Source organism: Cololabis saira, chromosome 21, assembly GCF_033807715.1.
Source record: "Cololabis saira isolate AMF1-May2022 chromosome 21, fColSai1.1, whole genome shotgun sequence".
In the NCBI taxonomy this organism is placed as follows: Eukaryota; Metazoa; Chordata; class Actinopteri; order Beloniformes; family Belonidae; genus Cololabis; species Cololabis saira.
This window is the reverse complement of record NC_084607.1, coordinates 31748430-31775148: the sequence shown is the minus strand read 5'-3', so window position 1 is coordinate 31775148 and position 26719 is coordinate 31748430. Positions and strand designations below refer to the sequence as shown.

The window sequence follows — 26719 nt, the reverse complement described above, 5'->3', positions numbered from 1 at the left end:
TCATCATAAATAACTTGTTATTTGACAATTTTCACCTGTTTCAAGTACATTTTCACATGAAATAAGTAGAAAAATCTGCCAGTGGGACTAACAATAGATTTATCTTCTCATTACAAGCAAAAGAATTTTGTTCCACTGGCAGATTTTTCTACTTATTTTAAGTGAAAATCTACTTGAAACAGGTGAAAATTGTTGTTTTTTCCAGTGATGAGTCTTGTTTTAAATGTAATGAGATTTTTTTGACAAAAAATTTGACATTTTAACTAGAAATAAGACAAATATTTTTGAGTATATCTATATATATATCTCTATATCTTGAGTTTTTGCAGTTTAGGTCGCCCCCGTTGCTAGGTCGGACAAAACCGTCATCTCTCCCGTCCACTTTCATTGTAAAAACAGGGTTTTACATAACTTTATTTCTAATTAATGTACCAAAGAAAATTAACAGCAACTAGATATAAATAGAAAGGAACACTTCGGGTACCGTGTAGTGAGTTTAAACAACTGAGGTTTTCGGGGAAAACGAAATATTTTGATTAATTTAGCTGATAGCACGGTGGAAGGGTTGAACTGTCTGGACGTCCAATTAGCTTTATCCAAAACAGACATTTTTCATAATTTACCGTTGGTTTTGGGATGAAATGTATTCCTGTGATTCTCTCTGGGTAGTGGTGTCACTTTTACAAGTTCCCCAAGCACACCGTTTAACCATTGTAAGATAAATAAATAAACACGTTGGCGGTTGTAGCTATGGGTTGTAGCTGCTGCCGAGCCGACGTTGTTTTGGAGGTACGGATCGGATTTCTGCCAGTTCGGGGATTAAAACATGCTGAATCCTCAAGACACTACAAGTGTTCCTTTTACAAAGTTTCTACAAAGTTTAAAAAAATAATCCAGTGATTTAAATGTCGATACAAGGCTGATAGTACTAGACTTGTTCCATTGATGTGAACGAGAGAGACGGCTGTTTTGTCCAACCGGATATTCTGACTCGGATGGAGCAACGGAGAATGATTTTTCTGATTGGTCAGTCAGGGACCAATCAGAAGGCGGACAAAGGGTCAATTGCAGGACTTGCTGGACTTTAGTTGATCCACAAGGAACTTCAAGTACCAAAATATGTCCGGTTCTTCTGCCGGTGTCCCGATTCAGAGTACAGGGAGGCGGGCCCACTCCCGTGCTGCCGGGCCTGCAGGTCCAGCAGCTCTCTCTGCAGCTCTCTCCAGAGGTTTTTGCCTCGTAGGAAACGCTCTTTCCCTCTACTTTGGTGATGATGACCACTGGAGACGACTGCATCCTGTACAGGGAGGTTGCATCCTCGGTACCGGGGCAACCGGCAGCTCCTCATTTCATCTTCACGTCATCTCTTTTTCCACATTCGCTGCGTCTCTGATCGGGCGCTCCAGCGGACCGCGGTGCTCCTTTGTGTCGGCAATGCGGGATCTTTGTTGTTATCAACGCCACTGCAACATCCAGCCACAACATGCCCAACACTTAACTGTGTTTCGGACTCAGCACACTGTAAAGGGATTACCGTTAATCATATTAGCGGGGGTTACCGGGCCACCTTTGTGATGAATGGGTGGATTCTGTCAGAAATGGGCATCGTGAAGCCTCCTGCAAACGATCGTGGTGCTGGACCACAGTCTTGTGTTCAAGCAGCTACTTGTGGATCCGACATAAATCTGATCATTAAGAGGTTGATAATTCAGTACAGAAAGCTTTATTTAAGCCTTTGGAGACGTTATACATCCATTTTCAAAGGAAAATAATTATTCTTTGGTACCAAATATCAAAATTTACTCAAGTGAAAGCTACTGAAAGAGAGTAACACAAAAGAATGCAATTGCATTTTAGTGTTCGCAAAGTTTGTGCAAATATAGATTCACATATTTACACGTGTTTCTGCAGTTCAAGCAGTAATATTCCCTAAAGGGAGAGTTGCATCGTTAGAGAAGAGAGAAATGACAGAATAGACAGCATCACAACCACCTTAAAGCTCTAAGAAGACAAAATCTGAACTGTAAAAATGCTCCGTCACCAACAGACAGGCCCAAAAAAAAAACCCGTGCACGGACTTCCTAGGAGGCCCATCACCAGCAAGACCATCACCCTACTACGCGGTGAGAAGAGGAGGCAAAGGAGGAGGTGCAGACCCACAGAGCAACCTGCCAGCTATGAATCCCCAGCCACTCTCATCTCCCAAAGACAGCACTCCCACCTCTAAACCACATGGGGGAGGGGTGGGGGCCCTGAAAAAAGTGTGGAGCTGGTAGGGGGAGATGGAGTGGAAGAGGAAGGGGTTGGGGACGGTCAGCGGGGTTGGGAGCTGGGTTGGTCTCACCTGGTCTCACTCCCGCCAGCATTGGCAGTGGGTGGTGGGTGAACGCCATGCGGGGGGACCTCGTCTGGGAGGACAGGGCGCTGAAATCGAATTTCCCCAGCTTCTTATGAGAACCAGGCGATGAGAGTCCTGGCAAAAAGGGGATCAACAAAATGGCAGAACAGAGACGAGGTTTTAATCAAACATGGCTGCGTTTTCTTATTTCGACTCTACTGAAAAAACTGAAATAAATAGAAAAAATCAAAAAAGTAGAACATCTTTTTGTTCAGACTTCTTAAATTTGATTACAGGAATCAAATGGTTGTGATTGAAATCAATGGATCGATCAGTCGATGCACGCATTGATTCGTCTGATTTGGCTTAACATATAGATGGGTTCTCACAGTTTCTCCGTCCGGCAGTCTATGCTTGCGTACAGTCAGCCGGGCTGTACCGTGTTTGCCAGTTTGAGGAGGGGGTTGAGGGGAGGGTGTGGTGAGAGACCATGTTTCCAAGCGTGGGGAGGGAGGGGGGTTCAGAGTGGAGGGAGGTGACGGGGAGAGCGGGGGGAGGGATGGGTTGGGGTAAGTCGGGAGGCTGGGGGCACAGTGTCTGGACAGATAAGTGCTGGGAAATGCTATGGCAGTCTAACTATGGTCACCACTGCATGGAATGACAACACAGCAATGCCTCGCATCATGGTTTGATGCACACGATACACCACTAAACTCAAACACACTTCCTGTTGGAGATCCAAAACCAATCTCATTAATAAAGAGCAATATCCTCACAGCCCAGCGTAGCTGCAGAACGCTACGGGAAAACACCGTCCACAAAAGATGCCAACCAACCTACTCAGCTCATTTGTAAAGATGTTTCTCCGGGATTAATATATGAGCTCATATCTGGGGCAGATTGTGTTTTCACTGGAACGGTAGCGCGACATGTGCAGCGACATATAGCTGCAGAGGAGCACGCCAAGGCAAACGTGGTGTACGTTTGGAGCATCCCAATGCACATCTCGACTGGCAGGGATGTTACGTTGCTGTCTTAAGACATGCAGGATTCCATATAAAGTGCATTAATTCAAGCTTTGTTTCTTTTTTTTCTTTTTCTCTACATTACACACACACACACACGCACACACACACGCACCCACATGCACACACACAAGCTGTTCAGGCTGGGTGGTAAGCACCAGGCAGAGTGCCAGTGAAGCTGGAGGAAGATGGGAGACGTTAAGCAGGAGAGTGACGGCATGGCCACCACACATAGACAAACACATTAAAGTGTCCCCCTCTGTCTATAAATGTCAGCCGAGGCTAAAGGGCTGCATGAAATATCCGTCAGTTCGGTTAAAAACCGAGCACACTAAGTATGGGCCCGACTCACCAGTGGACCAGAAACATGGCCAAAAGTGTGAGAGGCGCAGATAAAAGAGGCTCTCTTCTGTGATCAAGGCCTTCCGTGGTGGGTGCTGAGGGAATTTATTTTGATGTATGGTAATCCAAAGGCACAATTTAGATTTCCTGGGTTTAAGGAACAGCACCAAATTTTGTACGTGACCTCAGTCGGGAACCGCAGTGTTGAATATACGCTGAAATAAAACTCTAGAAAGAAAAATCCATAAAAACAGAGAATAACGAGGAATGAAAATAGTACAGAGAAGTGCATCAGCATGGACGCGCAGACCTCATTACTTTTCTCTGGAACATTCTGAGCTCATGATTTGTTTGGTGCAGATTTGGTTGAAAGAATACAGAGATAAACAACCTTGGCAAGCAAGAGAGCCATAAACTACTAAACGGCACAATATTCACACATATAAAACAAACACAGTCAAATAAAGACGTGGGTAATTTCAACATGGCCCAAAGAGATGTGGAAATAGATTTTATGAGCAAAGCATATAAAGTCTAACAACAGATTTCTGAAGAGCTTTTTTGTAAATGCTACACTGGGAAATGTTTTATCACTGTTTACCCTCAAAGCTCATAAGGCACTGTGGATGCAGCTGTGCTCGCGAAGTGCACGGACAAGTATCAAACAACAACAAAAATAAGCATTTATATTTGAGCAGGCACGTCGCTCCACATGTAGGTGGGAGAGGGAGACACGGGAAGGAGGGTGATATGTGTTTAATTTACTGGAAACATGGTGGAAATGGAGAGTCTGATTAAATCTGGTCATAAAGACACACATAAGATGTTATCCATCTGAGACATCTGATCGCAGCCAGCTCACAACAAGCACTTTATGATGAAAATTCACTCAACTACTATATTAAAGTGCAACCGAGAGAAAAAGAAAAAAGATAAACCCAAATACTTGTATACTTGTGCATTAAAAACAGAAAAGGTCACATGGTTTATTGCTCTAATAAGCAAAAAAACAAGCTTCAAAACATATTTTCTGAATATGTGGAAATATATAAAACACATCAAATCGTGTGCATGTGAATGTGTTGTTGATGCATGAATGTATAAACACAGTCGTCCATGTGGGTTTTTATGAGGAGCTGAGCACTTGAACCTATGACTGTCAGCATCAAACTTACAAATGTGTTTCTTGTAGGAAAAAGAATAAAATAAAATAAAACGATCACAATAGATGATTATTTTTTTCCCTGCCACAGGAAACAAATTTGTATGTGAGAAAATGTTCCCTGAGACGCTGAAAGAGTCTGCAGCCGGGAAACGCTCTGAAGCAATGTGACGTAAAAACATCTACGGAAAGCTAGGGAACTTCATGGAAAGACGATGAGATGAACTGAAACACAAACGCTCCTCGAGACCCGGCATCTGTTTACGGGTGAAAGGAAATATGTCCTGCATGTGACAGTTGTCGTTGGTATTTAGCGTGCACCATAAGCTGAAGTCAATCACATGACCTCTGCGTCCAACGTCTCCTGCAGAAGCTCATTGCATCATAAGATGTAGGATAGACGAGTCAGTTTCATACCCAAGACTTTCCCTGAAGTGGCACGTTGGGCATTTTTCACATAGTGAGCAGTTGTTGGAGTTTTCCATACCGTGTAGTACAGTTACGTCGTATGCAGTAGTACTATTGCAGCTACACCAGACACTTTGGGGCGTGTGGAAATATTTTCTCCCGGCCGTGTTGTAGCAGTGTCGCGTTCCTCCGAGAGCCAAAACTCGGGGATAGAACTGATTGCTGGAAGTCTAAGACTCTCTAACTAAAGGTGGACGTGCAGGAGCTGCAGCAGCACAGCCTTTTGGAGCTTCTTCGTTTTATAACAACGCCAGTAAAACTTTGTTTACTACATCTTAAATCCAGTAATCCTTAAATCATTGAACTGGGATTAGTCTTGTAATTCAAGACCTTCACATCAATATGTTTTGTGGCTCTAATTTGATTTCCACTCTTCTTTATTTGTGACTCTCTTAACCTTCTTCACACAGGGATGACGTGAAAATGACGTTGGGCTCCTTTTGATCGGACCATTAAAATCCCAATCCCAGCAGAAAGCCTGCGCTGGTTTCAGCTCCTCTGTGGTCCAGAAAGGGGTGGTGATGGTGCCACCACACCCAAACGTCAATTATAACCAATGTATCATGGGCAAACAGCTTTAAATCAAACATACTGTATTCTGTCCTTGTTCCATAATTAGTCAGTTTCTTGGTGGAATAACTGGTACTGTGTGGTTTCTCAGCGAGAAGCCTTAAACGAGGCCCAGATGCCCAGTGAAAGCTGCGTCTGGTAAGGCTAACAGACGTTGCTCTGATCTCTCCACATATCTGTGCGTGTGTGCGTGTGTGTGTGTGTGTGTGTATGCATTTGTGAGAGTCTATACTTATACACACACATACGCAGTTGTTTGTTCTTCGTGATTTCTGTGTCTCGCTGCTGGCACGCTGCACAAGCAGCCTGGCAGCCAGTTGCTCCTGTGACCCTGCAGTCTTGCCACGCTAACAAGCTGGCGACCGCACGGATCCCCCTGACTGTCACAAAAACTTGTCCTCTAGCACGTGCGCGCAACACATACACACCTACACGCAAAAAAAACATGGAGTAAAAAAGCTCACACACGGCTCTTTCAGGTGAGCGGTGAATGAAAGCAAACGCGTACCAGAGTGTGGGACTCGTCACGTACTTACTGAGCGAGAGCGTCGTCAGCAACACATAGATGGAAAAACACTGCGCTTCAGGGGAAACAGCACATCAGATTTTTGCATCAACTCTTTTAATATCACAAATAGAAAGAAACCCACCCCCCCTCTCCTATTAATGACCCAGAGCAGAACCAGCAAGCAGGCGGGAGAAGAGAACAGACCAGTGGCGGACGGGAGACAGCACACTCACTGATGAATTACATGATCACCTGCTAGAGCTCAGAGCTTTCCATTCAGGTAAAGAATCACCTTGGGGGGCAGGCAGACACCGAAACCCCCAACCCCCCCCGCCCCCGTCCCCGTCCCCTCCCTTTCGCTTCCTGCCTTCTCCTTTCCTACAGCCCGGCGTCCTCTCTGCTCGGCTCTCCCGCTCCTCAACACCACTGCTGCCATCACCAGAACAGATGTCTGCTGTAACCCAGTAGCTCCCTTCACTGTAGACACATGGAGGCGCCATCTGGAGCAGCGCTGCTCCTCTCCAGATCGGGGGGTGTGTTTATGTGTGCGTGAATGTACATCAGAAAAGGGGGAAAAAAAAGGATTTAAATTTAGCTTTCTGTTGTATGTGTGCGCGCGTGTGTCTGCGTGGCATTTGTAAATGTGTGTTTATGAGTAGGCATGTCTTGCAAACAGAAGGCGCCTTGTGCAGCGATGACACACCTGAATGCCCTCAGTTGTGTTTGTTTGGGACTTAAATTGTTTCTTATGTGCTGCTTCTCGTACAAGCATGAGTCACACACATATACATATATACACACACATATATATATATATATATATATATATATATATATATATATATATATATATATATATATATATATATATATATATATATATATATATATACATATATATACTGTATATATGTACATATATGTACATACGTATACACGGCAAAAACTCAAAATCTTACCAGGAATATTTGTCTTATTTCTAGTTAAAAGGTCTCATTTTTAGTAAAAAAAATCTCATTACACAAATATCATCACCAGAAAAATAACTTATTTGACAATTTTCACCTGTTTCAAGTAAATTTTCACTTGAAATAAGTAGAAAAATCTGCCAGTGGGACAAGATTTATCTTCTCATTACAAGCAAAAAAATTTTGTTCCACTGGCAGATTTTTCTACTTATTTTAAGCGAAAATCTACTTGAAACTGGTGAAAATTGTTGTTTTTTCCAGTGATGAGTCTTGTTTTAAGTGTAATGAGATTTTTCTGACTAAAAATTAGACATTTTAACTAGAAATAAGACAATATTCTTATATATATATATATATATATATATATATATATATATATATATATATATATATATATATATATATATATATGTATATATATGTATAAAATTCCGCTTGCTCACCACTACAGTGTGCCTTTCATCACTCTCGCTCTCTCTGAGCGACCAGCAACCAAATTAAAGTCTATTTAAATCAAGCCGCTTATGTTCTCAGGGCGCTGGAGGTCTTTATCCCGTTACACTTCCTTCACAGATCCTCCACAACATCTTTCCGGCAGACAGGTGGTGGATGTTATGGAGCTACTGGGCAACCGAGAGAGGCTTTGCTGAACCCACAATGGACAAAAGCAGACATCTGGTACAAACACAACCCCGCCCAGCAGCAGCATAGCTGGAGAACAAGACACGAGAGACGGGAAAGCAGAGGAAGAGGAGAGGAGGAGAGACAGGACGGATGGAAAATGCAGAGAAGAGTTCTGAAAAGCTCACAGGAAGTACAAACAGAGACGCAACAGAGGTGGTGTGAGCAGAAGTAGAACACGTATACATGTACACAGTATAATGTTTAATGTTCTAACCATGGTAAGGAAACTGCACTCCATCGCTCTCATGCTTAATCTTCCTCTCCTGCACACTGGCCAAATGGTGCTGCACTGAAAGGCCAAACAGGGGAGAAGGGAAGAGTTAACAATCAAAGAGGGGAGGAGAGAAAAAAGGTGGAGACACAGGAAGAGGTGGAAAGAAAGAGAGAGAGAGAGAGGGAGAGAGAGAGAGAGAGAGAGGGAGAGGGTGGTTAAATAATGTGCAATATGGGATTTCAACGTTCCAGAGCATGTGGCTATAAAACAGTTATATCATTACTGCTGACAGGATTAAAATCACAGCACATAAGTGGGAGCATCATTATTAACGGGAGAGTACAGGAAAGTCAGCAGCTTCACACAATCACCCCAGAGATACACAGAGTCACTTTGCAAAGACATTTGATGAGGTAGCCATCATGACAGTTGAAAGTGTCGGAAGCCAAAGGGCGAGCTGTTACGGGTTCGGAGGAAAATGAGTGGCTGCTCCGGGACCGGGATACTGAAATAAACCTGATCTGAAGGGATGTGAATGGGGAGACTTTGGAGGACTCTTGGATAATGGGATGAAAACGGTCCGACCTGTGGCGATGACAACTTCTCTTGGTTGGAGAGGCACGAAGGCTGAAAACGGGGGAAGCGGCGAGCTGTTCGGCAACGTTTCCCCCGTTTCCAGTCTTTGTGCTCAGACGAGCCGACAGGCTCATGTCATTTTTATGCACGTAACTTTCAAGGAGAAAGAATATACTGAAAAGCATGTTTTCCTTGATTTTAAACGACTCCTTAAAGAGCAGGTTGCAGGTTTGATTTTTCAGCTAATATTGAATAATTGACTGTTTAAGCCGCATATGAAGGGATTCTGATGAAATGGTAAGGATGTTTGATCAAACCTCCACAAGTGTGTCGCGCTATCACACAAGGAATTCTGAGCTGCTGTGATTAAGTGAATATTTCTTCTTTTTTTTATTTTTAATTATTTTTAATCATCGTATAATCATGGTGAATTGTTGTATTTGCCTATCTGACCCTAACAATAAAACCCATCTTTAAGTTAGGGTGTGTAAATGATGGGAGTTCATGGCTGCACCTGTAGAAAAAAAAGAAGAGAAGAGAAAAAACCTGTGTTTGGTTCTCAGAGTATGTTTGTGGAAATGTAGGGAGGGTTTTCTTCGATGCTCTGATTAATTTTTAACGTCAATAAGGTTTGTGACACGTTAAGAGATTCAGATCCACAAACGTGCAAACTTTTAATATCTCAATGTTTTTTTTTTTAATTTGCAAATTCTGAATCTCTTCAAACCCCTTTTGTCCTCTCAATTTAGCTTTATTGGTAAATGTATGTTGTATAAATTTGAACTGATACCAGCCCATCATGTGGTGATGGGACTTACTGTACCTGTGTAATTCTGTACTGGCTCATTTCATTTCTTGCTTACTACAATTGTTTCCCATAATCCTCATCTGTTTTTCTCCTACCATGTTCATTACCATTGTCGTTTATTGTCTTGTTTTGATTGTTTTTGTTTTTTTATTTTTATTTATTTATTTATTTATTTTTTTATTATGTTTGCATAATGTTATGTTCGCATGTGTTAGCTAGTCATATTTAAGGAGAGGGGGTGAGAGTTTATAAGTTTGACTTCTTCTCACTCCCTTTCGAATATGTACTTTGTTATGTCTCATGTTAAGACGATTGTCTTATTTTTTTTCTTTTTTTATATGATTCATATTCGAAAAAAAAAAAATAAAATGCTGTGGTCCATCATCGTTATAGTAAAGTCTAAAATGTATAACCTCTTAAGCGTTAAAACCACTATAAGATAATGATGTATATTTTTAAACCGGACCTAGCCTGGTTCCTTTTCCTTCTATCAGGTTATGACCTAGTTATACCTTTAGGGACATATAACAACTCCAGATATCATTACCATTTTAATGGCTCATACTATCTCTTCTAGTATAGAAATGAGAAAGAAGCTTGAGCTCACTGAGCGTAAAGAAGTGGGCTGGTCTATGCAGGAACTCATCTAGCTAATCTAGAGCCTAATATGAAGAGGATGTTGCAGAAGCTTGACAGTACGTGCACTCGGCTGCACATATTGTTCAAATAGTGAAGCTCCTTCAGCCAAAGGCTTTTTAAACTGCGCTGCACTCAGAACCAGAACAGAATCTGATTCCTCCCACATCATATAGGTCATGTAGGTTATTTCCACTTGTAGCTACTTAGCTCCGTCCCACTCGACTCTACTCTGGTTTAAGGGTGTTCCACTAGGCGATAGTACCGGCTAGCACCTCCTTCTCTCACACCTACTCGGCCGGGGTTCTAATCCAGCTGAGTCGGGCTGAAAAGCCGACGTACCAAGCTGCAGGCCGCTGATTGGCCAGAGATTAACGTCTCTGATGAGTAATGAGAGCAACTCCATCACACCGGCCACATTTAAAACAGCGACCGCAATATTAACTTTACTGAAAAAGTTCAATTTCGGTGCAGCGAAACATTGCAAAACATAGAGTCGAGTCGAAAACTGTATAATGGAAAAGAGACCTATTGATTTATATTATATTATATATTTTTTATTATTTGACTCTCTTTAAGTAAATCAACTTTATTTCAAAACACCAAAAAAAAGAACTCAATTTGGGATGGAGGAATGATTGTTATTTTTTTAATTCAGTTCTATTTAAATAATTTGATTTGAATTAAGTCCAGTTCATTTTTTTCCATTCCTTCACCTACACATGTACACTTGAATTCATCAACATGAAAATATATAAATGACCCTCCACACAAGCCTGTCACATTCTTCCTTCTGAAAGGCCTTCCCGAGAAAATCAGGTACACAACCAAATTTAGCAAACTGAAGTTGATATGCTCTATAGTTACGCAGAGATGGCAACAGGAAGTATTTTAAAACTAAAAGCAAAGATTGAAAACTGATCAAAATAGTCAATCTGGCTCAGTTACTCTCTAAAGCTCATGAGATATTGAACACAAGCCAGGACTCTAAACGAAGCATCGCAGAAAGGCTCGAAAAAGCAGCTAATTTAACTGTAGAGGTGGAAAAATGCTAATTTGCCTGCTAATATATATTAAATATATATTAAACTCCTTAATCACCATGTTGCATCTTATTTACTTTATCTAGACAATGATCATATCATAGCACTAAACTTTATTTATACTAAGCTAACTGTAAAAAGGGTTTAGCTTTGTATTTACTGTGAACGCTATAAGTAAAATATAACTTTGCGTATGTGACTTCCTCTCGCACGTGACGTTCACACATAAATAACTCAAATGTGAAGCTAAATTGAAGTTAGCACATCACAAAAAACTACCAGGGCGAAAGAATATTTTGATTTTTGTCGATACTTAAACCAAAGAACGCTAAGTAGCATGATGTTGATTAAAGAGCTAGAGAAAACCTTCACCCTGTCGCCTCGCGCGTACGGACGCCGCTTTAGTTGTATTTGGTGGAAGTATTTGGTTTCAGTTTGTGAAATGTGTAGCTCCCTACCATCACAACAAATGTTCCTATGAACTGGCAACAGCATTTTCCTGGAAAATGATCCCTAATAAAGCTTCCAGCAAGGATTGAGGATCCATCTTTTCTATCTGCTGCGAGTCTCGCTGGAGTCTTGTCATCTTTGAGACTTCCTCCATCACATGCTCCTCGGACGTAGGAAACGTTGTGACAGAAAGATTTAAACAAAGATAAAATGCTAATAATGCCTAAACTATCTGCTTTAAGGGAGGATTAGAAGCATTTTTGGGTGTCAAGAGTAAAATAGTTTGATGTGAAAGAGGACACCTTGAGACGGTCTAGTTGTGGGTTTGTGTGGGTGTGAGTTGTACGGAGAGCAGACGTTGTGAATGCAAAATGACCATAGTGAGAGTTCAGACTGGGGTGATGAAAAGATGGATGAACACAGCACAGAAGAGAGGGAATGGTGCAAGGAGCTGAGCCGAGGCCTGTGGTTAACTTCAAGACAGTTTGTATAAAATAATGGCAAGAAAATATCTTTATTAAGATATAACTAGACGATTTTGATCTTTTTGGTAAATAAATCCTTTTTGTTGAGTCATTTATGCAAGAACACAACTGATGATTAGTTTAGTTTAGCACAACAGTAAAACACCGAGAGCAGTGTAGCAGCCTGGCTTTGAGGTAACATCATCAATATTTATGAAAACGGAAATCACCTGGAGGCTCCAGTGTGTCAGGAAGTGACACCTAGCAAGTCCAGAATTATCTGTAAATCATTTAGTTACGGCTCAGCAGGTGAGTTTTGGATTGATGGGCAAAGTGGGGCCACTCCCACATGCTCACACTGCAAAAACTCAAAATTTTAACAAGAATATTTGTCTTATTTCTAGTTAAAATGTCTAATTTTTAGTCAAAAGAAATCTCATTACACTTAAAACAAGACTCATCACTGGAAAAAAAACAACAATTTTCACCTGTTTCAAGTAGATTTTCACTTAAAATAAGTAGAAAAATCTGCCAGTAGAACAAGATTTCTTTGCTTGTAATGAGAAGATAAATCTTGTCCCACTGGCAGATTTTTCTACTTATTTCAAGTGAAAATGTACTTGAAACAGGTGAAAATTGTCAAATAACAAGTTCATTTTTCTGGTGATGACTCTTGTTTTAAGTGTAATGACATTTATTGACTAAAAATGAGACATTATAACTAGAAATAAGACAAATATTTTTGTTAAGATTTTGAGTTTTTGCAGTGCAGGCTGCTGTTGTGTTCAGCTAAGCTAACCACTCAGGCCTAGCGTTCCCTTCACACAGATACGCAATGGTGGTGCCATTATAAAGCTAAAATAATAAAATAATACTATTTAAGATAACTAGCAGTTGGTTATGTTTTTGAGCCTGATTTGATGTAACCAGCATCGGCCCAGCTCCCGGAGAGGTGTTGCAGCGGGAGTACCTGCGTCCACATCGTTCGGCCAGCCGCTGGACTGAGAGCTGCTGCCGGCCGCAGGGGAGCGGCCCGAGTAGAACACCTCATCCACCGGGCTCTCCATCTCACTGTCGTCAATGGACTTGCGCTTGTTGGAGCTGAGAGAGGACAGAGAAGAGGGGAGCGCTCTCACATTACTGAAGGAGGGGAGAGGAAAGGGTTAAAGGATGTGTTGTTTTTTTTATTTCAAAATGCTCTTAAAGCCGGAGGCCTGCGTTTGTGAATCCTAGTTGGTATTTACACGTCATTTGTGAAACATATATCATTTGTGGGGACACTTGAGGTCAGAAGTGAGCACTTATTTCTTTTAGACTCAGACTTACGTCTGAAAAAAATCAAGACTTATTAAAATTCAAAATGTTGAGGTTAGTTTACATGTTTTTATTTTCACATCATGTTGCAACACAATAGGACACAGCGAGGCAAGCGTTATTTTAAGATTTTAACATCGTGCTGTGTCTTTACAGGCCCAGAGCGGCCTCACGCTACAAACCCGCATGTTGGGGGATGCTGCGGCGCACACTTGTGAGGGGTTTGCAGATTCTTATAGACTCGTACATCTGCGACTAATAAAGTAGAGGAGGTTGTGAACATACAGCATATCTGTGTTACAGCATATGTGTGTGGCTTTTCCAGCGTGATGCAGGGGTCTGTGTTGCATTAGCATGGAGCGAGATATTCTGAAATGAGTGTAACTACCTCCGTGGGAGACTTGCATAAAGCTCCATTTCGGTTCTGCAGTGTAAGACGAGCAGGAGAGGAGGACGGAGGGAGCGCAGGGGAAAACAGCCACAAGAGAGAAAAACACGGAGAGGGCGACAGACACATCGGTGGGAAAATGAGAGGAAATTAGAGGGATTAGTGTTGAGGAAGAGAAGGGGGAAAAGAGAGGCCACAATCAGAAATAAGAGCAAGATAAGCATTGAGATTACATCAAAGAGTTAAGAAATAAGTGATATTAGTAGAGAATACAGACTAGGAGTTTGTGTGGGGTTTTTTTGTACCTGGTCGAGGGGGTGGAGGTGATGGAGCGCCGTCCCAGGGTCACCTGGTTGATGTTGTAGTAGCCGGGGCTGTCCAGGTCTGCCAGAGAGAAGTTTGGGCCTGTCGCCGTGGCAACCGGAGCTGAGCAACGAGACGTAGAGATGCATCACACATCACAAAAGAAGCAACCACTGCACAGCCTGTGTGTCGTTGTGACTTTATCTTCATTTATGGTTATTATCGTCTTTGCAATGGCGAGGCTTATCGTTTAGTTTAGCGTAGTTTATTGTTTTGCACAGTTTTAAAAATATACAGGAAATATCAAATATAAATACTATAGGTGCAGGAAGAGGCAAAAAACCCAATGGGCTTATTTGAAGCTTCCACCGAAGTTATTCAAATTTCATGTGTTATAAAGAACACAAGATTAACATACAAAAACAAAAAGTATAACTACACAAAAGTGACGGCAAACTAATAATGCAATATATAAATAATAAAGAATAGCGTGTGTGAGTGTGCATGGGATATTGTTTTTCCAACTTATATTACTTATATTGACTCCTGAGCAAATAAGACGGTACATGTCACTATGAGTGAAACACACACAAAAAAAAAAGCAAAAAAAAAAGAACATGGATACATGTACAACATTACATTGGGAAAACAGTTACAAAACAGCAGTAAAGTTCCTTCAAACGTCTTTTGTAACATTTCAAAGAAGAAGAGCTCTTTGCCAAGTGGGAAAAATCCTTCCACAATTTAGTCCCTAAATCTCACCGAAAATTGACGTCTGCAAGTGAGAAATTTAGGAGGATGAAGATCTGAGGATTGTCGAGTTGAATAAGAATGAACCTGTGAATTTAATTTAAAGTAAGTCTTGAACTGTCCAGGAATATTCTCGTTATTATCGTCTCTACGGTCCTCAGAGGACGAGTGATGTCAAACCTTTCACTTCTCCTGAGAGCGTCAAAAAATGATCCCACCAATCAACCAATGGTTGCCCTGGTAACACCACAAGGTTTCCATTGTTAGTGTGAGACTCACAACTAAAAGTTACTAGCTGGATTTAAGAAGCATTGAAACTCGCAGCACTTCTCAAGCCACTTCCTGCAGCAGCACATAGCTGTGGTTACTTCCCTGAGCAGTCAAACTCTCAGAACCCTCAGGCTCTTTGTGTTCGTACAGGAATCCTCTGGGGAGAGCGAGTGTCTTCCCTCTGCAGCATCATCTACGAGCCCGTGACCTCTGCCCCTTCATAGCGCCGTCCGTGCAGGTCAGACATACGGGAGCGTTTCCTAATGCAGCTTTGAAGAAGCGCCTCCTCGATACTCCTCGGTAGCTGCTTATAACAAACTACTACGGTGTAAAAGTTTCAGCGCCCGCAGCCAAGTGCGTGGGCTGCCAGCTGGCTTTACGAGCCACCAAACAACATAGCGAGCTAGCGTCGAATGCTAATTCCACTGGGAGATCAAGGGAGAAGCCAGCTCCCTTTGAACTGCACCAACTCGACTTCGCACGGCAAAGGCTGAATTTGCTATTTCAACCACAACCCTTCCCTGGCTCACCAAGCCAAAAACCATTAGATCATGTCTTTAATTCAAAGAGTGTGGTAAGGCGACACGCTTGACTGGGTCCATCGCAGGAACCGCTTTCATGGCTAACCGCAGGGTGGTTTGATTTGTGTACATGTATTTGTCTTCACTGAGTTTGTTGTGATCGCCTTTGATAGGTTATTGCAGGTTCTCCACATCTTTGAGTTGATGCTAACGCCTCACATAGACGGTCCTGGATGCAGACTGAGCATCCCTTCCCAACGGCTAACTGCCCAGAGAAAGGACACACGACCTTCGGTGCGTGACCACTTTGTTGGTTTATCAAATTTCTTTTGCAATATAGTAGTTTTCAAGGAGATAAATCCACTACTTATTTCTGTTTTTAAATGATGTCAGGGCCAAAACCTTGATTTTTTTTAATTGGATAAAATTAATAGGGCTGCAGCTATCAAATATTTTAGTAATCAACTGAAAATTCCATGGATTAATCAAGTAATCGGATAAAACACATTTTTGTTTAGTTAAAGAGCAATAATAAATATACATAAAATGTTGTTAATGATGTTAATTGACATCACTAAGACTAAATTATATAATACAGTAGGTTCATGGCTGTGCATTTAAAAACCCTGAACTTACACCAGTCGACCAAATTCACTGATTCACTCAAAAACTAAGGATCTTACCAAGAAATGTTCTTATTTCTAACCTAAAAATGCCATTACACCTGATAACACACATAACTTAAAAGGTTAGGGGTTTTTCTCACGTGTTTCAATTGAACTTTCATTTGTGTCAAGCACATTTTAAGTTCTTGTTAAGTTTTAAGTTAAAGTCTTGATAAGATTTTGAGTATTGGCAGGGTTCAAAATAAAATGATGAGACCTGCTGTATTGGAGCACATTAGGCACCAGTGCTGCTTGATGTTTTATCCATCAATGACTACAAAGCTAAAATTGAAAACTACTGAGTTAGCTTTATTACGTTTTTATTTTTCACCCTCATCACTCTACAGCTCTGTGTTTGTACAGATTAAATGCGTTAGCCGCATCGACAGTCGTCATAATTAATAGAAACCTGGCAAAATTAAACGATTCCTCGAGGCAGAGGAAATTCCTCGATCATTTTTTGTAATCGAATTACTCAAATTATTCGAGGAATCGTTTCAGCCCTAAAAATTAATAATGAATAAATTTAGTCTAATGAATTCTGATAAATGCACATGATTGAAACACATAATCCTGGTGAAATTCCAAGCGGTTTATGAATGAACATATTGAAGGTTAGGAGAATCGGATTCAGTCGGTGGTATCTGGCGCACGCTGGAACTGCAGGCCGTTGCCTTCTTGAGAGTTAAAACAAAGAAACGACAAATGTGCCAGGAGAGAAACGGCGATCGGCGTCGGCTTCCAGGCGGGACTTACTCTGTGACACGCGGACCAGCTCGGCCACATTCCACACCCCAGAAGTCACAAAGCAGTCTTGGAAACTCAAGTGGCCTGGGGAAAAGATAGAGAATCAGAAAAAAAGGGGAAAAAAAAGTGAGTGCAGACTACATGGTAGATGTACGAGTCAAGCATGCAGAAAATGTCACGAGCATATGAGAAGAAACACTTGTTACACACAACAGAGGCTGGGGGGAGCTGAAAAACACATGTATGTACTCTGGTCGCATCATTCACTGCAGACATATGGTTTCTATAAGGAACAACAGCCATTTGCTTATGGAGGTGGTTTTTTGGAGTGATTTGTTCGACTGTTTGATCAGGGATCAGAGATAATCTCAGAAATACCAGTTGGACAATGGTAGCATGAGAATAACATTAGCCTCAACAAATAAACATGTGACAGATATTACTGTATACCTCATGGAAACCTGAAGTACAAGACACAAGTGACAGGTTGATCCACCAGAGGGACAGGTGGTAATTACAGTTAGGTTGGACCACATCAGTTTTTAAATACATTTTTCATATGCTGAGAAATAAGTCATTTCCTTAGATGCATAAACATATGTTCTCTGTATCATATAAAACCATTTGACACAGGATCAAAGTGGGACTTTGCTTTCCTGTTTTTGGGAGTCACAGTTCACCAGTTCACCAGTTTTACGGAGCAGGAACTACAATCGTGAACCAGCGGTACAGTTAACAGCCTTGTTGTCTGTGCTTGGGGGTTGAATCCTCGCAGAAAAACATCGGCTAGGCGGGGCAGAAATTAGCCTGCAAACGGTCTCAGATGACTGGTAACGCGGCTCAGGGCGAGCGCTGCATCGTAGACGGCAAAGAAAGCTGGTTATCTACTCGTACTTTGTTACAACTGTGTCCAGGTTGTTACAATCTGAAAGTAAGCCACTGATCATTAGCACGGTTCTTAATGCATCCTAAGATGGATTCCATGTCATGCAGCCCCAGTGGGTGAATAAAAACGCACGAGTCCGCGGATTGTTCCTTCTTTGGTTTTTCTGTTTGAGAATATCGAAAATAATTGTAATCTGCTCATTGATTTTAAATCAAAATTCACGTTTCTTGACGTGGGAGTGGAAATCGAAAGCGTTTTCCGCCGCAAAACTGTCAATTTTTTTTTTATCAAAACAAGCCCCTTCGTTGTCCCAGCATGCACTCACTCTCACACAAAACAAGTAACTTTAGTTACTTTAGCCCCCCCAAGTACAGTTTGAGTGCACGGTGGTGAATAATGTATATTTTACTTAAATGCTTTATAGGTTTCACTTTAACTTGATTTATTGCTGTTATCTAAGCGTCGCTCTGTAAAGCCAGATGTCTCAGCTTTGATGCATGAATTTCCGAGACCTTTGTAGTCACTCTCAACCAAAAAAGGAAAAAGAAAGTTTCATACAAACCAGAAAATTATAAAAAATAAAAGAAATAAATAAAAAATATGTAAATTGACCTTATTTATTCATGATGATAAGGAAAATAATTATTAGAAATTGTTTGTTCCAACATTAGAAGTGTTTTTCATTCTTATATATAATTAACACTTCAATCTTTCTTGTGTTATTTCATAAGTTTAAAGGGTTCGTCTGCCTGGCAAAAAAGTTCCATCTTTGGGATTTCCTGGCTAATTAAAGGCAAAATGTTTAACCCCTATAACATCCAGGTCCCCCCCATGTGTGTATAAAGCACCAAGACTCCAGGAAGAAGTCAATTTTAAAGCTAACCCCTCCTTCTCTCCATTTCAACCTTCCTCTCCAGCTGTCCATCACTCCTCTCCTCCCTGTTCTCATCACCGTCACCTCTCCTTTTAGTTTCCCCCCTCCCCCAGTTCCCCCTCCCGTCCTCCATCCCTCGCTCCCTCTCTCTCCATACTTGCCCAGGCTTAACCACAGCGGGGACATCACATGAGGTCAGCGCTCGCCTCAGTTAGCGGCCATGTGTTTCCCATCTTCCAATAACGTCAGCATGATTTATGAGCGGCCCGCCAAAATCCAAGCACGGCCCTCATGCTACAGTGCCATCAACTCCCCTTACCACAATAAACTTTACCCTAAATCTGCACCAAGAGCACCTACACGTTGGGAGTAAAGTAAGTCAGGGGAAATGTGCATAAGTGTGTGCTCCCCTCAGTGTCCGTGCATGAGATTGCATCCAGGAATAATCTGATCATTTTTATGAATGCGGTGGTGTGTGAGGACATACCGGCTTTGAAGAAGCTCACTCATAAACTCACCGTTTGGCGGGGGCTTGACATCTGTCTCTCCTTGCTGGTTGGAGTTGTCTGATTGTCCTGATTGTTCTGAAAAAAAAGAGACAAGAAGATGAAGAGTTAGTCAGGTGGACAGACGTGTGGAAACTGCCCACGGGAAGGGGGGGGGGCGGGGTGGCGTCGGGGGTCTACGTGGGAAATGGCACCTTCTCTCCAGGCAGACGTGGGCCTTGGAATAAGGAGAGGTACATACTTCCACGTAGGCTGGATCTCAGCTGGAAGCCGTGTAATTTCAGGCCACATTTAAGAAGAAGAAGTAAATCCTGCGTCTTTATTTCTGGACTCTGTCACGAAGGGAAACCAGATCTTTGCAGGGCTGTTCTTCCACTCTTTTCTCACATCGTGTAAATCTCTTGAAAGACTCCCACCCATTAAATATACCGTAAACACATGCACACACATGCTCATGCACACATATACACCCCATTAGCTCAGGGGCTGGTGTGAGCTGGAGAAGGTGCTTGAAACCTAATATTTTTCAATACACACATGGACGTTGAGGGTTAACTTGTAAAAATATACATTTGGGGGGTTCGGGGTTTGGTTTGAATTGAACAGTTAGGGTGCTTTTACTTCCATGAAGGCATCCCCGACTTTCAGAGCCTTTTCTCGGAGGACTGCTGCTCACGGCCGGTGAGGAAAGGTGAAAACGGTTCCTAGGTAATATTGTTGGCGTGTGATCTGATGCATACCTTTAATACATTCCTTCTTATATTACGAGTATTGCTCAGATTAGTGTGTTTGCTTAATTCATCAAAATAACTTTTCTTCATCTTTCTTTGGTGGGGTTCAAATCGATGCTCTATGTCTAAATGAACTTTTTCTATCTCTTTCTTTCCATTCTTTAGTTTGCATCTCCTTCCTAGCTTATCTAAGGGCCAGGTAAGCAGACGGGGAGCCGCACACTGCAGAGGGGTTTTATTCGGCCCGTTGGCTGCCATTCTTCCTCAGATGCGTAATGCAGCCTTGCTGAGTTTTACGGTTGTATCGTATATACCGTTTAGTCCAATTACTCTGCAGTGCTTAAGTTTTAAAGGCGCCTCGAGCCAAGTCTCCTGAGCCATAACACGGCCCCTTTGTGGGCAGGGCCGGCCGCCCCGATCCCGGCGTTGTCTAAGCTCAAATCAGAGTCCTAATCTTGGGTGGCAGTTGTGTGTCATGTGCCAGCACACTGCTGCCCCGCTCACCCCGTTGGCCCGTTTGCCAAGACCCAGCAAAAGGAGAGCGGGGACACACAATCACCTCGTCGTTGTGGGCCAGATAAAGGACGGCGAGAAGTGCAAGAAAGGGTTGTTTTTTTTACATTTTCCCCCTCGCAACACTTGTCTCTCATTCAACCGGAGTGAGAGTCCATCTTCAGGCCTTTGTTCTTCAATTTCTCTCACACTCATTGTGTCTTTCATTCTCTTTCTCTCTTTCGCTGTCGCTCTGTGGAATCCTGGCAGCCATCTTAGTGCTTGGCAGCCATCTTAGCTTTGGCGGTACCCGTGCATTCCTGCTAGCTGACGGCACACCCACACACACACACACACACACACACACTCAAACACACACACACACACACACATGCAACAGACACACATCCTCGCGAAGCTCACTCTCTCTCACACGCAGCCCCAATGGTCTTAAAGATAAAAAGACCTACAGAGGATGTGCAAAGCTAACAGAGAGGGTAGAACCGCCGGGATGCTCGTCTGCAGCCCCTGCGACTGCGAGCGCCTCGTCGCCTGCTCGCCACAAAGTACACAAGTCCGGTTTTTCCACTGTTGATCTTAAATGTCTGACAGACTCATAAAGAAAGGTGGAAAGAACAACAATAAAGGAGTCGTTTATGTGAGTAAAGGTTATCTCGTGGGATGAGACGAGAGTGAGAGAAGCCCCGGGGCCGTTCTCGTCGCAGCGGCGCTCACAGGGAGGAAAAGTCAATTTCATTACAAGCAGAAACTGTTCAAACCTCCTAAACCACATGCCTTCACTTACACTTTGTGGCAGCTCCCAAGCCAAAACTCAGGGCCTCATCGTCATGACAACAGGGATGGCACAATATACTTAAATTCCCGATGATGAGTGGTTGTTAAAGCCTGCGAGTGCACATGCGTTGCTGTTTGGCCTGGCAATTAGTCGGAATGAAGATAATAATATAGCTCGCTGGCACGAGCTCAACGTGTTGTTTTGTTTAAGTATCTCTTGGCACCGAGCAGACAGGCAGCCGCGGCGGTGCGCCATCGCAGGGCCCACTTTATTACTGTATCAGTCCTTTTCCATTTTACGATATTAAATCCACCGCTTTTATATCGACCACATGTTTGAATCCAGCTCTGAGAACTTTGCAGAGACGAACACCCGTCGCTGGAGGAGTGAAACACCAGGCGGTGTCAGTTCTAGTCTCATGGCGCTCGCTTTGCTGTTAAGGCTCAGGGCTAGCGCTTCAAAGACGCGCCGCTTCACTGCAGTGCAGCGATGTTTCCATTGAATCACGCTCACTTCGTCGCGCGTAAATACGAAATTGCGGGTGCCGTCGTTGTAACATCAGCTGCGAGCGACGGGACGGCCCAACACTCGTGCTGGTGTGATGCTGGTTTCCATCGTGAGTGTTGCTGGGAGGGACCACGGAAAAAGGAAAATCAAAGCTAACGATGGTAAAATGCCTCGTGTTTTGGATTTGTTTTGAACCTCTCAGAGGAGGCCCGGCGCCCGCCTTGGCAACGCTAATCCGATGACGACTGATGTTTCACATTTCTGAATATGTGGCTGGATTTCTACCGTTGATGCCACCGGGTCGGCGAGGCCAACTCCGGTCAGGGAGACGGATGCTCTCAAACTGGGTTGGAATTATTCTTCATATTCTCTTCAGAAAATCAAAACAACACACACACACACACACACACAGAAACAGGCGTAAACACAGGAAGGAGCATGACACTTGAAATGAACAAAGATGCTCCTCTGCAGGGCTGAACAATGGAGGAGCTGTGTGTTATTATACAATTCTATGTGCCATATAGACCACCTGCGGTGTGAAATCAGCGCCAGCAGGCCTCCGATCCTCACAAAACCCATTGTGCACGCCCACACTGATAACAAATGTATGACACAGGCTGGGGCATATGTAACTACATTTATTAGCATTTAGGTTCAAGTGCTTGCACGTGCACACACCAAACATGAACACACTTGACTCCAGAGCACAAACACTCTCTCTTTCTCCCCTTTCTCATGCACACACACACACACACACACACACACACACACACACACACACACACACACACACACACACACACACACACACACACACACACACACACACACACACTGACACAATTTTCAAACACAGATGAATCATCCTTATCTCCTGTGCACAGTTGCCCCAAGGCCCCGTGCACATGCCCCACCAGAGATAATACGACACAGACACACAAACACACACGCTGCCATCAAATACACCGTTCAATCTCTAATCACTCGCACAGACGTGCGCGTGCACGCACGTGCATGCACGCGCACAGGCACGCCGCTGGTTCTGCTGCCTGGTCAGGCTGCCGTGCAGTCGCTGCTCATGCCTTTATGCAGGAGCTAGCGCTGGCGGTGCGTTCACCACACCGCAGGTGACGGAGACACACTAATAACTCACACCTAAACATCCTTAAATCATCCCACGCACAACACAACTACAGCGCACAACCGCACGTATACAAACCAACACGCAGTCACACTCGTTCCAATCATTGGGAGACACTTGAATGTAAAATCACACACACATGCTCACTTAGCACGCTGGCAGCCGCCGCCTGTGTTAATGGACTCTTTTACTGCACGGGAATTACGGACGAGCACGCCATACACGTTTTGCTGATTTACCAAGTGGTCCAGAGTGTTTGTTTGCGCATCACAAGCACAGATGAGCAAACAGGCCTCGTGTAATTTAATGTGCACAAAGAGGAGGGGATTCTGCAGACTGCCGGTGGACCATAAAAATCACGGTTCTCGTCCTGAAGATAAACTGGAACAGCTTTTCGCGTTAAACTTGATGGCGTTTGGAAGGACGCTGGCCACCGAAACAACGAGCGTCCATAAATAAAGAATTCTGATTTCCAGTTTCATCATTCTGGGAGAACGAGCTGCAGCCTTTTTGGCACCTTTGGGTGTGACACCTGATGGGAACCTCATATCAACCCGACACCCAGCCACACCAACGCAAACAAACACAGACAGTATTTCCAACAAGGACAGTCGAATAAAATACATGCAACAGCTGTCCTGAGGTGGCTAAAGTATGCACGACATATGCATGTGATTACGTCTGTGTCTGATGGATGTGCGTGTGCGTGGGCGACAGATGACAGATGAATGACAGAGGAGTTTGGTCTGTTTAAAGAGTTGCTCGGTTTATAAAAGCTGGAGTCTTCGTGGATTTTCTGACGATAACAAAATGAGACAATCACACACGGTCCAGTAAACAGAAACTAGCTAGCGCATTGCTGCAAATCAAGCGTCCTCCAGAGAGCCCGGAGCTCCAGAAACGGAGATACGGAGTCGGTTTCCGTTTCGTTCTTTCTTCTTTTGAACTGATTTTACGAAAGCCACATGGCATAGTGGATATTAGTTACAAAGAAAAGAGAAGCTTCTTCCGCTCGGCAGAGTTATCTGTGATTACAGCCTGGCAAGCGTTAATAAACACATAGCGTGTAGTTGCAAAATAGGAAGTGCATGATTTTTATCCCTTTCATAAAGACTATATGAAAAAAGGACTGGCGCTAGCGCTGGTGATCCCAGACCGCTGCCCTGTCTCCGCCCTCTGCACGGGGTCGTTTCAGGACGGCTCCACAGACCTGCTCCACTTCACAGGTAAATGATAGGGGCCCTCTTTCCCCACCTGCCTGAGAACTGCACAGACAGATCCGCCACTGTTCTCCCCCTCGTCTCTCTCCCACCTCCGCCTTGTTGTAACCCTCTGCTCCTCCTCAGCATCACTCTCTCTCTCTCTCTCTCCTTCTTTTTCTCATTCCCTCCATCCCTCCTCTCTGTACATGGAGTGCACGAACACGAGCAATCTCAAGCTTGGGGTTGTGGGAAAGCAGCTGCAGCCTTTTTGGCAACACTTCCAAACAAGCCTTAGTTTTTTTTTAAGTCTTTTTCAAATTGTACAGTCGTGAATCTCAGTATGTAAGATGCCAACAGCCTGTAGAAATGTTTTGGGGGGGTTTTTCGTCAGTTTCTGAGCAATGTCTGGGCTGATTTTGTGGCGAACTTGTTGTCACGTCCGCTCCTCGGAGTCAAGTTTTCTACTTGTATTAACGCACACCTGAGTGGTCCAGACAGGAAAAGTGAAGAAACATTTGCTCTTATAGAGGTTGTTCACACTTACTGATGATCAGTTAGTCGAGCTGATTTGCTTGGTAGCGCCTGGTGGCTACAGTAAGGGGGTGCAACCTCTGTACCTGTTTCTTTGTCACTCACTGCAACGTGCAATTATGTAAATATCCATCTGTAAATATCCGTCAGTTATCTTTTTTATATACTAGTATTTCTTATTATTTATCTTTCTTATTATTATTATTATTATTGTATACCAGTTACTGTTTATAGTGTGTTATTATTATTACTGTGTTATTACTTTTACTTTTTCTATTGATGCCTCTTGTTTTTGCACTATCCCCTTTGCTGCTGTAAACTGCAAATTTCCCCTCTGTGGGACTATTAAAGGTTTATCTTATCTTATCTTATCTTATCTTACATTGTCACATCTCAGGTTATATTTACTTAATTTTAAATATTTTTTTTCCCTGATCATCAGACATATAAAAGATTAGGATTTAAAGAGGTCAACTGTCCCCCCACATGTGTAGTTTGTTGTCTTTTTGCACAACATGCAGACTGATGTGAAGCAGAAAGCATATAAGACACTGTGACGCGCTGTAATGCAGGAATGCATCTGAGTTACAGTACAAATGTGCATTTCCGAGCCCCCTCTCCAGCATCGCCCTCACCCATCCAGCAGCCTCTGAATGCAGGAACCCAACAGCCTCCCCAATTGGGTTTCGCTTAAGAGGTTTATCGGTATGTTGCTAAACATTCTGACCTTTTTTTTTTAATCTTTAATGCGCTTAAAATGTTCCAAACCCTCCTAATCCCCACGGCTATCCCACACAGATGTTCACCCAGCTCTTTTATTGGACTTTATTTCAACCTCTTTTTTTTTTTCCTCCTTCTTCTCCTCCTCAACCATCTCTCCCCCCCTCGCCACCCCACCCACCCCCACACACACCCCTCGTTGTGTAATTTGTTTTCCACTTTTTTGAGAACTACTCATCGCCCTCTGATCACTCTTCAACCGCCCCGTGTTTCAATCTTCCACGAGCTAATCTCATCTCGGGCTTGGCTGTTAAGCCCTGAGATTCTTATCGGACACTTCTGTGTTCGGGGTTTGGGTCCAGACTGGAGCAGTCACCATTCAGCTTCACAGAAAATGCATAAATGAATAAATACACCAGGATATTTCATGGGAATTTGTTTCATTAGATAATGTACAGTTAAGTGTAACAAGATAATAACGGGAGGAGAAGAACATTGTGGTTACTGCTGCTGAGCTGTTTGGACATCTGGAACAGCTGCTTAAGCCTCCAGACTGAGTCATCTACTTTGGTCATTTACTATGATGCTGGAACTGTATTTAAAATTATGTTTTTCTATTTTTAATGAAGATGATCTCCATGTTTTACTGCCTTAATATTAAAGAAGGACAGATTGAATAAAGCAGCACGTTTGTGGAGGGAAACGGCCTGCGTCCTGCTGCAGCCGCCACGTGTTCCCCGACTGCAGCGATGACCCATTCACTGCCACTGGAACAGCTTGTTTTTCAAATTAAAAATGAACACTGAGCTTTCATAAATGGACAGAATAACACCAGGGGTTTTCTGTTTTGGGATGGATTTTCCTTTCAGCTATTCTTGGCACCTTCATGGGAAGTTTATTTGGCTTCCTTCTCCACACCCTACCTATTAAACCAGCAGCTTCAAAATCTGGCAGTTTCATCAGCGGCCGTCTCAACAAAATAGCAGTCACAAGCTTTTGCAGGAACTCAATGTCTCCTCTCTCTGTTTTTTTTTTTTTTTTTGACGCATTAAAACATCTTTTCCGAGCGTATATAAATCAATATTTGTGCCCACATTCAGTAAGAAAGTGACAATG

General features: G+C 43.0%; 1 protein-coding gene across 13 annotated transcripts in view; it reads right to left on the bottom strand.

Moving 5' to 3' along the window:
- Nucleotides 1–26719, bottom strand: part of nfixb (nuclear factor I/Xb) — a 145109-nt gene that overhangs the window by 18569 nt on the left and 99821 nt on the right. For 5 of the 13 annotated variants that reach the window (XM_061712098.1, XM_061712099.1, XM_061712107.1 and 2 more), the window contains 7 exons: nucleotides 19493–19558; nucleotides 17224–17298; nucleotides 14264–14384; nucleotides 13959–13994; nucleotides 13227–13357; nucleotides 8280–8354; nucleotides 2345–2473 (listed from right to left, as the gene is read on the bottom strand). In XM_061712098.1, the coding sequence (XP_061568082.1) occupies nucleotides 2345–2473; nucleotides 8280–8354; nucleotides 13227–13357; nucleotides 13959–13994; nucleotides 14264–14384; nucleotides 17224–17298; nucleotides 19493–19558 (633 nt within the window). The remainder of the gene's footprint in view (nucleotides 1–2344; nucleotides 2474–8279; nucleotides 8355–13226; nucleotides 13358–13958; nucleotides 13995–14263; nucleotides 14385–17223; nucleotides 17299–19492; nucleotides 19559–26719) is intronic. The other 8 variants (XM_061712100.1, XM_061712101.1, XM_061712110.1 and 5 more) reach the window with 5 other exon arrangements.